Here is an 11,930-nt window from a genome sequence, read left to right on the forward strand (position 1 = left end):
CGGCTCCGTGCTGCGCCCCGCGCCCGGCCGCGCCGCCGCGCCCCGCCCGCCGCATGCGCGCAGCGGGCCCGCGCTAGGCCGCGCTCCGCCCGCCGGGCCGCGCTCCGCTCTCCGGGCGCCGCCGCCCCCGCCCGCCGCCGCGATGATGATGATGGCGCTGAGCAAGACCTTCGGGCAGAAGCCCGTCAAGTTCCAGCTGGAGGAGGACGGCGAGTTCTACATGATCGGCTCCGAGGTGCGGCCCGGGCGGGAGCCGGGCCGGGCCGGGGCTGCGGGGCCGGGCCGGGGCTGCGGGGGGCTGCGCTCAGGGCGAGCAAGGGGCGGAGGAGAGCCCTGGCGTGGGGCGAGCGGCCCCGCGGGTCCCCTGTGCCCCGGCGGGCGCTGCCGAGGGCCTCAGCCGTGCTGGGGGACGGGACGGAGCAGTGCTCCCGTAAGGGCGGCCCCTGGGGCCCGCACGGGTAGGCGGGGAGCGGATCGTGCCCGATCGCAGCCTGAGGCCCCGCTCCCGCTCACCGGGAGTAATTCCTGTACGCAGCTGTTGAGGGGTCGGGGTTGTTTCACGTGCTGCGGGGCAGCGAACCCCCCAGCTGGGCCTCTGGGCTCGGGACCAGCACCAAAACCAGCCAGTGCAGCTCCTTCTGCCTGGTGCCCAGTCTGGGCAGCAAACAGGCGGGCAGAGGCTCAGCACCCCGTGTCTGTGCTGGCAGCTCTGTTGTCCCGTGCTGAGAGGGTGTTGAGCCTCCCTGACAAAGAGCCTTATTCAGGCAAGAAACACTGGCCCTTTAGCACCAGGGAAACAGCTGAAATCAGGAAAAAACGTTACAGCCCCCAACTTGATGCAGAAAAGGGACTGTTGGATAAGTTTCACTGCCAGCTCTGTAGGTTGAGCGGGGACTGAACACCCCTCGCTCTTGTGAAATGTAGAGTTTGAAAGCAAACTGTACCTGCAGTCAGCTGAGCTGTGAGACTGCCATACCAAGTACATGGAGAAGAAAAAGGGTTGTCTTTTTTATCTACCATTAATTTCTGTCTGTGGATGAGCACTGTAGAGTGAAAAATATAGCTAAAAACGAACATCAAAAAAGAGTTTTCTCAAACAAGGAATAAAAACCTTGTTGTGTGGCAGTCTGTCAGGGTCCTGGCAGTCTAAAAATTTGATTTCAGAGTCTAGAAATAATTGTGTTGTCAGCAAGGCCTGCTGTAGCTTTCAGCATAGGTGAGGATGTTATGCCAGGAAGAACAGAACTGCTTTACAGATGGTAAGTAAATCTGAAAGAGGACTATTGGCAGCAATCACATTTTTGATGTTCAAAGGTTTTAAAACAAAATACAAGTCCCTGGGCATTTGCTGTAGTCACATAATGTCTAGATGATGAGGAGGTTCAAAGTGAAAAATAATGTGTTGGAGAGCTGGGTTTCTGGTTTAGTTTAATTCCAACTGAGCATTGCACATTGATATGGAAACTGAAGTAAAGAAGGTGTCTGTTGTTCAAAAATACATGCAAATGAACGGAGTAGTTTCCTATTATCAGTAGATGGGAGTTATTTTGGATCTAGTGAAGTAAGATTGCACCAGTGAAATAAGTGCTGATAAAAATTCTGTTTTCTATGTTGCCAGAAAAATCGTGGTGCTATTTGATGCCAGACACAGCACAAAAACCCACCAAAAGCACCCTCTTAAGAGGTCCTTGTTATCATTAAAAAGACCTGAATTTCTTCCAGCCTCTGCTGTGATTCTCCTACATGGAATACCAGGCCATGTGTCCACTTCTCTTCTTGCAGGTGGGGAACTACTTGCGCATGTTTCGGGGCTCCCTGTACAAGAGGTACCCCTCGCTCTGGAGGCGCCTGGCCACAGTGGAAGAAAGGAAGAAGATTGTGGCCTCTTCACATGGTGAGAAGATGAGTAAACATTCCCAGAAATGTTTGTCGAAAATTTTGCCTTGAACAACTGTTCCTGGTGATTCAGAAGCTCGTGCACCTTGAGGGCCGCGTGAATCGCTTCAGACTGCCCCAGTGATGGAGCACCCTGCAACGGTGGCACTGGTGGCTCCTGGTTCAGGCTGGCAAGAAATAGCACCTGATCAAAAACATTCTGAAATGGAAACATCCATCATGGAATTCCTGGGATTGGCTACGTTCATCACAAAGCAAAAGCCACATCTCCAAATCAATACCATATTTCAGAAGAGATTTTTTTGTAGACTAAGAGGGGTGTCTTTGTCTCTCTCATTGAATAGGCAGCAGTGTTGCAAGGATGCCCCATTGAAGATGTGCATCTTTGCTTCTTGCAGGGTCTGGATGTTTGTGCCTGCCAGAAATTTAACTGCTTGCTACTGATGTGACTGCTACAGGGAGAATATTGGCATTGTTTTTGTTGAGGGACTAATAGCAAGCAGTTAAATTTCTTAGTGATATGATTCTTGTATGTTCTGTAGACTAAAGCATAATAAAAAGAATGGTTTGCTCTGGGCTTATGTCTCTTTCCTCCAAGTATCTTGCTGACCTCTTGCTTTCTTTTTCCCCCAACAGAAAATCAGCGGTCTCACAGTCCTCGAAGATGTAAGTCTCATCTGTGTGTTATTCTTAGCTGTGCTAGAGGAAGAATGTCCACTGTGACCTTTGGTGCTATTGCAATAATATTAATGTCTAATCCTCTTCCTCTGATCTCTGTCTGTGGTCAGCCTTATTGTGCCTCCCAATCCCATGGTTAACTCTTTCTCAGAACCTTAGCAGGACTCTCCACTGCAGATGGTCTCTGTCATTCAGCAAGAGCTGTCCTGAGGCCTCTCCCCCTTCCCCAAGTCTTTAGCAGCTTTTCTATCGATCCTTGCATCTCTAGTTCCGACCTTTAAGTCCACTGAGCGTTGTTTTCTGGGCCTTGTAATTATCTACAAGATGAAGCCCAAAGGACACTTGTATCTCTGTGTTAGCCCCTCCTGCAGAGACAGAGAGGGTTTGTCACTATGTAGCTTGTTAATGCTATGGTATAGGTAGCCCTTTTCTGAATTAATTATTGCCATCTTTCCTGGTAATAGATCATGGCTACACGACATTAGCCACTAGTGTGACGCTGCTAAAGGCCTCTGAAGTGGAAGAGATCTTGGATGGAAATGATGAGAAGTATAAGGCAGTGTCTATCAGCACAGAACCTCCTACCTACCTCAGGTAAGCAGTGTTGGTGAGGCTGAGCTCACAATGGAGCTGCTTGGAAGATGTCAGCATGGGCAGGAACACGAGGAGTTCCATAAGCCCAGGCCATTGTGCAGGGCTTGTTTGCCAGTCTGCATTAAGTATTTGAAGTGCTGGGCAAATGGGGATCTCCAGAGTGTAAGGATTGGGTTACTGCCCACATAAAACAGGAAGAAAAATCCAAGTATTTGTTGATACAACTTCTTTTGCAATTACTGCATTCCATCTGTAACAGATGTTTTACAGAATGCTCTCTGCACATACTGCCTTTTGGAGACCTTGCATTTCTCAGCAGTCCTTTTGTAAAGTATAGACAGAAAATCCAAATATGAATCTAGTATTTATAAAGGTGCACCTGGATTCATATCTGATGGATATTTGCGAGCTGGAGAATGGTTTTTCAAGAGGCTGACATGGAACATGAGTTCCTGGTTGAACAGTAATGTTGATGGTCCCAGAATAAAATAGCAGGAACTCGTAATACACTTAAAGTTTAAAATTACACCCTTCCTTGAGGAGCAGCAGTAGTGCTGAGGGCCTGCAGGTTAACATCCAGTCTCCTTCAGAGAACAGAAGGCAAAGAGGAACAACCAGTGGGTGCCAACCCTGCCCAACAGCTCTCATCACCTGGACGCCGTGCCGTGCTCAACAACCATCAACAGGAACCGCATGGGCAGGGATAAGAAGAGAACATTCCCTCTGTGGTAAGACAGCTTCCTGCTTCTGCAAAGTGGGAATAGTTACCAAAATGACATGCTGCCAGGGTAGTACTGATGAGTTCATGTAATGCTGTGATTCATCCCCAGCTGACAAAAAGCCTACTTGGAGGTTCTTAGTTAAGTTGTGTGTCCTGAGGCTCTGTGTTCCAGTAGCCATCCATGGCTCAGAGTGGAGACTTTTCTTCTGTCAGGAAAATGGTTCATTCTTTTCCTGATGAGTTCCTTCTACTTCCTGCTGATTTGCTGAGCAGTTGTCATTTGAGAAGCCTACAGACCCTCTTTGTGAAGGACAGGCTGCTTCTCATTGACATGTACCAGTAACTTTGATCTAGTTTGTTTAGTGGAAAATGCTGCTGAAACTCATGATTAATGTTTTTTCCATTATAAAATTTAAGGCAGCCAAGATAAATCTAATCCTAAAAAACTTCTTGTTTTATTTGCAGGAATGTGTTATGATAGATGTAATAAAAGGTGATAAACTGGTATTAGTTGCCACAGCCCTGTAAGCTTGCATTGAGGAGTCTGTCTGAAGACAGATCAGGGAGTTGGAGTGTGGGGATTGCTTCCAGCAAATGTTGCCTTCCCTCTGTGGATGCCAGATGTGTCATGTGCTTGTTGCATATACTGTGTTGTTGCTCTCCACTGTAGCTTTGATGACCATGACCCAGCAGTGATCCATGAGAATGCATCCCAGCCAGAGGTTCTGGTTCCAATCAGGCTTGATATGGAAATTGATGGGCAGAAACTCCGAGATGCATTTACGTGGAACATGAATGGTATGTAGAAAGGAGAGTTTCCTGAGACCGGAGACGTAAAGCTGTGTCCGTCACCAAATGTCCTTGCTCCATACAGACAAAGCTTTAAAGCCCTCCCACTCTGGACTGTATTCAGTGCTTGCATCTCTTAGCAAATGCTCTGCTACTTCCATGGGTTGCAGTCATTCCTGGACATGTGTAGTCTGAAGAGTTTAACTGGCAGATTTTCCTGAGCCAGTTCATCAGCTCAGTGGTCTGAGGTTGATGGCTGTGGCTTCTGTGGCCACACTGTCTGGATACCATGGAGCAGGTAAAGAAGGCTGTAAGTCCCTGTATCAGTGTTTCTGCCCTTACAGACCTGGCACAAAACACCCTTTTAAAAGCAAAAGGTAATGCATTTGGGATTCCCTTTGTCACCTTGCCCTGTGGAATTTTGTGTGTTTTGTAAGTGGCAGACATTAAATACTCTAAGGAAGTTTACAGTGTTCATTCTTGTTCTGTAACAGAAAAACTGATGACCCCAGAAATGTTCTCCGAGATTCTTTGTGATGACCTGGATTTGAATCCTCTGACCTTTGTCCCTGCAATTGCATCTGCCATCCGACAGCAGATCGAGTCGTACCCGACTGACAGCATCCTAGAGGATCAATCAGACCAACGAGTTATTATTAAGGTAATACAGGAAGGCAGCAGAATGAGAGCTGAACCATTTGGGTTTCTTCAGGTTATGGGGGACTAAGAGTACAAAAGCTTCCCTCAGAGCAAAGGAGCTCTTAATTCCAGTCCTCCAACCAGATTCCCCTTTGTCCTATGTATTGAGAAGAGAACCAAGGTGACAGATTATTAAATATCCATGTGCCCAGCCTCTGAGATGGTGAAATAGTTCAGTTAAAGCATTGCCATCTTCCTTTGGAAGAGCTGAGCCTTGGTGAGCAATGCTGAATTATCTTCATGCTGCTGAAATGAATAATTCAGTTAAGGAACTCTGCAAGTTGAACTAGGAATTGCTGCTCTGTTCTCCTCAGCCTCTGCCTTGTCAGTTCAGTCACCTTGGACAACCCCTTGTGAAAGTGGGAACAAATAACCTGTTTCTTCCCTTCTCTCCAGCTGAACATCCATGTAGGAAACATCTCCCTCGTAGACCAGTTTGAGTGGGACATGTCAGAGAAGGAGAACTCACCAGAGAAATTTGCCTTGAAGCTGTGCTCCGAGCTTGGCCTGGGCGGGGAGTTTGTCACGACTATTGCCTACAGCATCCGGGGACAGCTGAGCTGGCACCAGAAGACCTACGCCTTCAGGTAGAGCTGCCACCTCTTTGTCTGGCTCTGGGTGTGTTTGTACTTCATGGGCATTTGCATCAATAGATCTTAAAACAGCTGACCTGATTAGGAAGGTTTTGTTTGAAATTAGTCCTTATGGCTTGCACCCATTCTGTCCATCTTAAAAATTTTTTGTGCTTGTGCCTAAATATCTTTTCCTGATGGATCTAATACATTTCGGGACCAAATATTGATGAAATGTCAACTTCTGTTGACAGAATTAATTAACAGGGATAGTCCCTCTTCTAATGTAAGGTCGTGATGAGCCCCAGATACATTTTTTGTTTTGTTAGCTTTGCCTAACTTGGGCTATCCACTGTTTGAAGCTTTGGACTGATGAAAACTGTGCCTCTCTACCCAGACTGATGATAGAGGTGGGTTGATCATAGGCCCTTCTCACAGCTGGAATGCAGCATTGTCAGGTTTCATTAGTCAGCCTTGTAATTTTTCTGCTAAATGGCTTCCAGTTGTGCTGTACAGCGTTCTGTGGTGAGTTCCTTCACTGATGTTATCCACAGCACAGTGCTGAGTCTGCAGCTGTAACAGTCCTTTAATGTACACTCTGAGGTTTTGTGACCTCAGGTCATGGTGACAGTCGGGGAAGTTTAAGAGTTCAGCAAATGCTGTGTTTGCAGAGGAGGGAATGGCACTATTGACAACAGTTTTGTAGGGGTCGAGTCAAGGAAGCAGCCCAGGGAAACGTGCCCAGCCCTGTCCTACCTCAGGGAGAGGACAGGGACTAGTTGGAGTGGGAGTAAGCAAAGAGGAGCTGGAGACTGTGGGGAAGCTGGCTACTGCCATGAGCTCTGCTCCTTCTTCCTGCTCCATCCAAAGGGTTCCTCTCTGGTCAGCTTTCTGTGAGAAATAGACCCTGATCTGCTCTGTGCAAGTTGCTTTTGCACTGGTCTCACTCTGCTTCCTCTGGGTATAGTTCTTATCCTGCCAGTCTTTCACAGCAACTGCCTGATTCTAAAGTGATCCCTAGAGTGGTTCATATTAGATAATGGAAAGGGACCTTTTAGCACATGTGAATTAAACTCTGAATTAAATTGTTAGTGTGTGTGTCCATCCTGCTTATGTCCCTTGGAAGGTGGCTTCTACCTTTCCCTATTGGGCAACCTTGGACTGATACTTGCAGTTTTGGCTTTGGACTACGTCCAGCAACACCAACAATAAAGCAGTGGGGTGGGCATTCCTGAGAAGTGATGGGAACTTGCAGGGTGGTGGGTGAGAACCTGACACAGGTTGTGCTGCAGCACTGTCTGCATTGTGGCCTGCAGTGAAGTGTCTGTCCCTCCTGCCTGTGCTTCTCCATGTATGGTAGATATCCAAGAAAGTAATCTGTGTATGTGTTGACTCTTGGGAGTGGGGTTCATTTCTCCCTTTGCTTCTGCTCAGTCGCTGGAACTATAAAGTTTTAGTCAGTAAAAACTCTAAAGTTTTAGTCAGTACTGCCCAGGCTCGTGTTAATGCCAGCTTTACACTATTGTCTCCAAAAACATATGCTGGGCCATGGCACCAAAGGGTGCTTCCTCTTAGGGGTAGTTCAAACAGGCAGATTTCAGATTTTCTTTGCACTGTGACAGTATTGCAAGAGGGAGAACAAAAAACTAAAAAAGGAACCTCACCAGAACAAAGTATATAGACATGAGCTGTTCAGAGAGAAAAAAAAACACCTAATTGAAACCTTGTTTTTTTTGTCATAGCACAAACATATCCTCCTCTTCCCTTCTTTCTTCTAGCAAAGGAGTACATTTGAAACCTTACAGTGATTAATAATATTTGGGTTCTGTGGTTGGTTAGTTCCTGAATTTCCAAACCACAGGAGTGGTGGTTGCTTCAACATCATTCCATTGATGTAAGGAAAGGGTCTGCTTTAGATGTATCAAAAGAACTTTAATATCTCAAGGGACTTGGGGTTTGAGAAGTCATGTGCCTCTTAATCATCTGAGGGAGAGGTGAAACTGTCTTTTAGTTGATGAAAGCCAGGGCACTTTTTTCAGCTGGGCTGCTCTTGCAAAACAAGGAGAGCCTGAAGTCCAGTGGCAGGGCAGGAGTGGAGCAGACAGCTGACTGCTGCCTGTGGGATTTTCAGGGGCAGTGTGGGCTGTGATGTTCCCTCCTGTGTGCTGAGTGTTTCTGGTGGCAGCTCACAGCACTTCACAGCCAGTTTTGCCTTTGAGAGCTGAGTGATGGCACAGGTTCTCCCACACCAAATCCATGTGCCTGAGGAGTCACCTTTCCAAAAGATGATGTCTCCCTGCTTTGTTGGTGTGCTCCTGACACTACTGCTGGAGGCCAGGAACCTGAGCAGAGCAGTGCCTTGCTCTTCTGGGATCCCTGCAGCTGGCAGTGCCTTTCAGCCATTCTGGCAGCAGCACTTTGCTCCTCATCAGGAAAGAGCAGCGGAGGAGGAGCTGTCTTACTGTAGAGGTTGGGAGATGAGGAAGGATTTTTCAGTTTCTCTCTGATTCTTTGCTAAAGAAATGTGGTATCTGAGTTGCTTTGCAGTTAGGTTATGCATGAGTCCAGCTTTCCATCCCCTATTTAATTCAGTGAATGCTCAGTGTTAAGCATAGTGAGGAAGAGATCATGCTATCACTAACAAAACCCCAATTAATATCTAATTTTGCCTGGAATGTGTGGCATTCTGGGACTAAGATGAAATTCCTGGGTTTGAGTGTTGTTTAGTGGATGTCAGCAGTACTAGAAGTACATTTGATTAAAGCTTCCTCCTTGGATCAGATACCAAAGGCTCTGGATTAATTTTTCATGGTAGCATTACTTTGAAGACTTGTTATTTTAGGTTATTAGCTTTGATGCAGATGTTGTGTGTTCCCATGATGATTAGCATTTGAGTTCTTTCCTGAGGGAATGAGAGAGCTGCCTGTGAGTGCTGGAATCCTGTGGAGGGGTGCACGTCCCTGGGGAGGGGGCCGGATGTGTGTGCACACCTGTCCCAGGGCTCCTCTCACACACACACTTCTGCAGCTCAGGCTGAGCCACTTTTGAGAATTCAAAGCAAACATTTACATTCCGAGGCTCCTCTATATTTATGCTGGGCTTCCGGCTCCACTGTCAATATTTAGGAAGCTACTCTTGGTCAATTCCTGTTGACTTTTACTGAAAAGCAGCTAGTGAAGCAGTAAATATTTTGTGCATGTGATAATACAGCTGGTCAGGGCAGAGGAATCTCTGAGGAACAGATCTTGTGATTTGGGGCACAGCCTGGTGTTTCATTGCTTGTTAGCCACAGCAAATCCTAAAAGACTGATCTTTCCAGTGTCAGGCTCCCAAGAAAGAGATTTTTGCTAGGGAAGAGCTGTCAGGGGTTGTTCTAGGCAAACTGCAGATAGGGAGTGAGAGCTGCAGAACAGCCAGGCTGGACTGGGAGCCCTGGGAACAGTCCTGGAACAGGACTGGAACAGAACAGCCAGGCTGGACTGGGAGCCCTGGGAACAGTCCTGGAACAGGACTGGAACAGAACAGCCAGGCTGAACAGGGAGCCCTGGGAGCAGTCCCAGCTCCTGGGCTGCCCTGGGAGAAATGCTCCCAGGACCGATGGACTGGGAGGAGCTGTGCCTTTTGGGGTTGAACCTTGCCAGCCAGGGATGTGACAGCCTGCATGGAAAAGAATTGCAGGTTCAGCACAAATCCCCCTTCATTGCTGGCTGGAGATAGGTGTAGCTGCTTTCCCAGAAACTTCAGGTTCCACAGGGGTTGTAACCAGGAGCCTGTGGTGAACTTCAGGGACCTGCACTGTACTAAGCAGAGTGAAGAAGGAATGCTGAAGCTTGAGACACTGTAAATGATGCTGTGTTGTCCCTGTGCTTGTCCCTGGGCTGGTGACCCAGAGGAGTGCTGTGGGCCCACTGATGGATGTTGCTTTGTTGCCCTGTGCCCTGCCCTGCAGCGAGAACCCTTTGCCCACTGTGGAGATCGCAATCCGCAACACGGGGGACGCTGACCAGTGGTGCCCTCTCCTGGAAACCCTCACAGACGCTGAGATGGAGAAGAAGATCAGAGACCAGGACAGAAACACAAGGTACTGCCACTACTTTGGACAGCTCTCTTGGCCTGTCCCTTGACAGAAGCTCCAAGCTCTGGTGTTTGTCTTTCCCTGCTGAGAGCTAACTGTCAGGATGTCAGCCTTGCTCACAACAAGCTTTAGCTTCAGGGTATTCAGCTATCATCACTTTCCTCCCCAGACATTGCAATGTTTGCTCTACTATCTCCTGCTTGCAGGAAGTTTCCCTTTTTTAACCCTTTTTTTTTTTTCTTTTTCTTGGGCTCTTTGCTTGTCTAGGGGAGTTATTTGTATAGGAAGGCATGAATCAAACATATTGGAGTTTCATGCACTGTCATGCTCCCTCTGGCACAAAGCTTCCTTTTATGTAGTGTAAAGTTCAATGTGATGTAGCAATGGGCAAGCTCCCAGCTCTAGCCCGAGTGATGCCAACCTGTTTGCCAGCACAGGAGCACCGTGTGGTTCCAGGAGCAGCTCTGCCCACCAGAGACCTGCTAAGTGATGTCTGACAAGCAGTTGAGAGCTTGCACCTACTTGATGAAATTCTTCCTGGCAGATATGAAGGATAGCTAGTATCTCTCCAAAAGATACATTGTGGGAACAGTAAATAATACTGGCTCAGCTGTTTCCCAGGATGTTTCTTTAACTTCTGATTAACAGTAGCACAGTCATTTTGTATATTAGCTATGGCTGACTGAAGAGTTTACAGTAACAGTCTGTTCAATCCAAGTTAATGACAAAAAATGCCCCAACAGCTGTTAGTGAAAACAGTGTCTTTGCTTTATCAACAGGGGCACTCTCAGGTGACTGAGGAGCTCTGGCTAGGAGTAAACCTGTCTACAAAGTTGACAAATCTGTGGCAGCCTCCCCAGAAGCTTTGGTTTTGGTCAGACCTCCCATGTGTGTAACATGCACTCACTGTGGCTCTCTCTCTCTCCCTTAGGCGCATGAGACGTTTGGCCAATACTGCTCCAGCCTGGTAACCTTCCTGTTGTGACACTGGTGCTCTTCCTACAGACTTTATCCCTATTCCTCCCCCCAAATGGATCTAGAATTGGCAGGGGTCTTTCTGTCTCTGAAGGGGACACACATTCCACTTGCCATGAGTTCCCAGTACTGCTGACTCTGCCCCCACCCCCTCTACCCCAGTGCCACGTCCCGAGAGCGCTGTGTGAGCAGCGTGACCTAGCTGAGACCTGTGGCAGGTGCTGGAGCCCTTATATACCTGTGTGTGGACAGTGTAAAGATTCTTTTCTATAGGTGCAACGTGCACTCCTAGGACAACTTTTTAAATAAAAGGAATGCATACAATGTAGGTTGAGTTCAGTAAGTTTGCATGATCAGTGAATCTCACCATGTTTTTTGCTGTTCTGGTAACTGAGCAGTCCCAGCACTATGCTTTTGGGTATAGTGCTGAACACTCACATGCATTCAGTTTTCCTGGGTGCTTTACTTCAACAGGTACAACAGCCCAAAACCTTTTGGTGCAAGGGAAAGTGAGAAAGATTGAGAACTAGAAGCAGCAAACACTCTAAGGATTGGTCTGCTACCAGACTTGGCACAGTCTGTAATGACCTCGGGGAGATGTTCAGCTGGTTTACTCAACAAGGTAGAACAGATTAACTGAAATCACAGACTTAAGAGTCATTTTTATCAGATGTCAGCCTGGTGTGTGGTCAACCCTCTTTTCTGTGAAGACTGCACCTGGAAAACAGCACAGTCTCTGCACTGGTACAGCAGGTAAGGCCTCCAGTCACCGAGACTGAAGCTTTTCTGCAGCCAGTGCCCTTGCTGTGGTCACTGAGCACACAACACTGCCAGTGCAGTGCACAGAGCACTCAAAGCAAAGTGGGTGTCATGAATGTCCTTAGCATTGCAGTGTTAGGATTTTGCAACCCAAGAAGCAACCTGTCTTTCT

General features: G+C 47.6%; 1 protein-coding gene across 1 annotated transcript; it reads left to right on the forward strand.

Moving 5' to 3' along the window:
- Positions 1-59: 59 nt before the first annotated feature.
- SMARCB1 (SWI/SNF related BAF chromatin remodeling complex subunit B1) lies at positions 60-11,327 on the forward strand. Its single transcript, XM_021549801.3, has 10 exons — positions 60-235; positions 1,783-1,894; positions 2,533-2,562; positions 3,039-3,168; positions 3,759-3,896; positions 4,560-4,687; positions 5,173-5,339; positions 5,774-5,964; positions 9,899-10,030; positions 10,956-11,327. The coding sequence occupies exons 1-10, from the start codon at positions 143-145 to the stop codon at positions 10,993-10,995; spliced, it is 1,161 nt and encodes a 386-aa protein (XP_021405476.1). The 5' UTR covers positions 60-142; the 3' UTR covers positions 10,996-11,327.
- Positions 11,328-11,930: the final 603 nt, after the last annotated feature.

Source organism: Lonchura striata, chromosome 15 (assembly GCF_050655825.1).
Source record: "Lonchura striata isolate lonStrDom1 chromosome 15, ASM5065582v1, whole genome shotgun sequence".
Classification (NCBI taxonomy): Eukaryota; Metazoa; Chordata; class Aves; order Passeriformes; family Estrildidae; genus Lonchura; species Lonchura striata.

What these genes read in the sequence shown, in the direction of transcription:
- SMARCB1 (XM_021549801.3), top strand. Translation starts at nt 143, where the DNA reads ATGATGATGATGGCGCTGAGCAAGACCTTCGGGCAGAAGCCCGTCAAG. An exon ending in GATTGTGGCCTCTTCACATG is followed by an intron (nt 1,895 to 2,532) that starts GTGAGAAGATGA and finishes TTCCCCCAACAG; the next exon opens with AAAATCAGCGGTCTCACAGT. An exon ending in GACCAGGACAGAAACACAAG is followed by an intron (nt 10,031 to 10,955) that starts GTACTGCCACTA and finishes TCTCTCCCTTAG; the next exon opens with GCGCATGAGACGTTTGGCCA.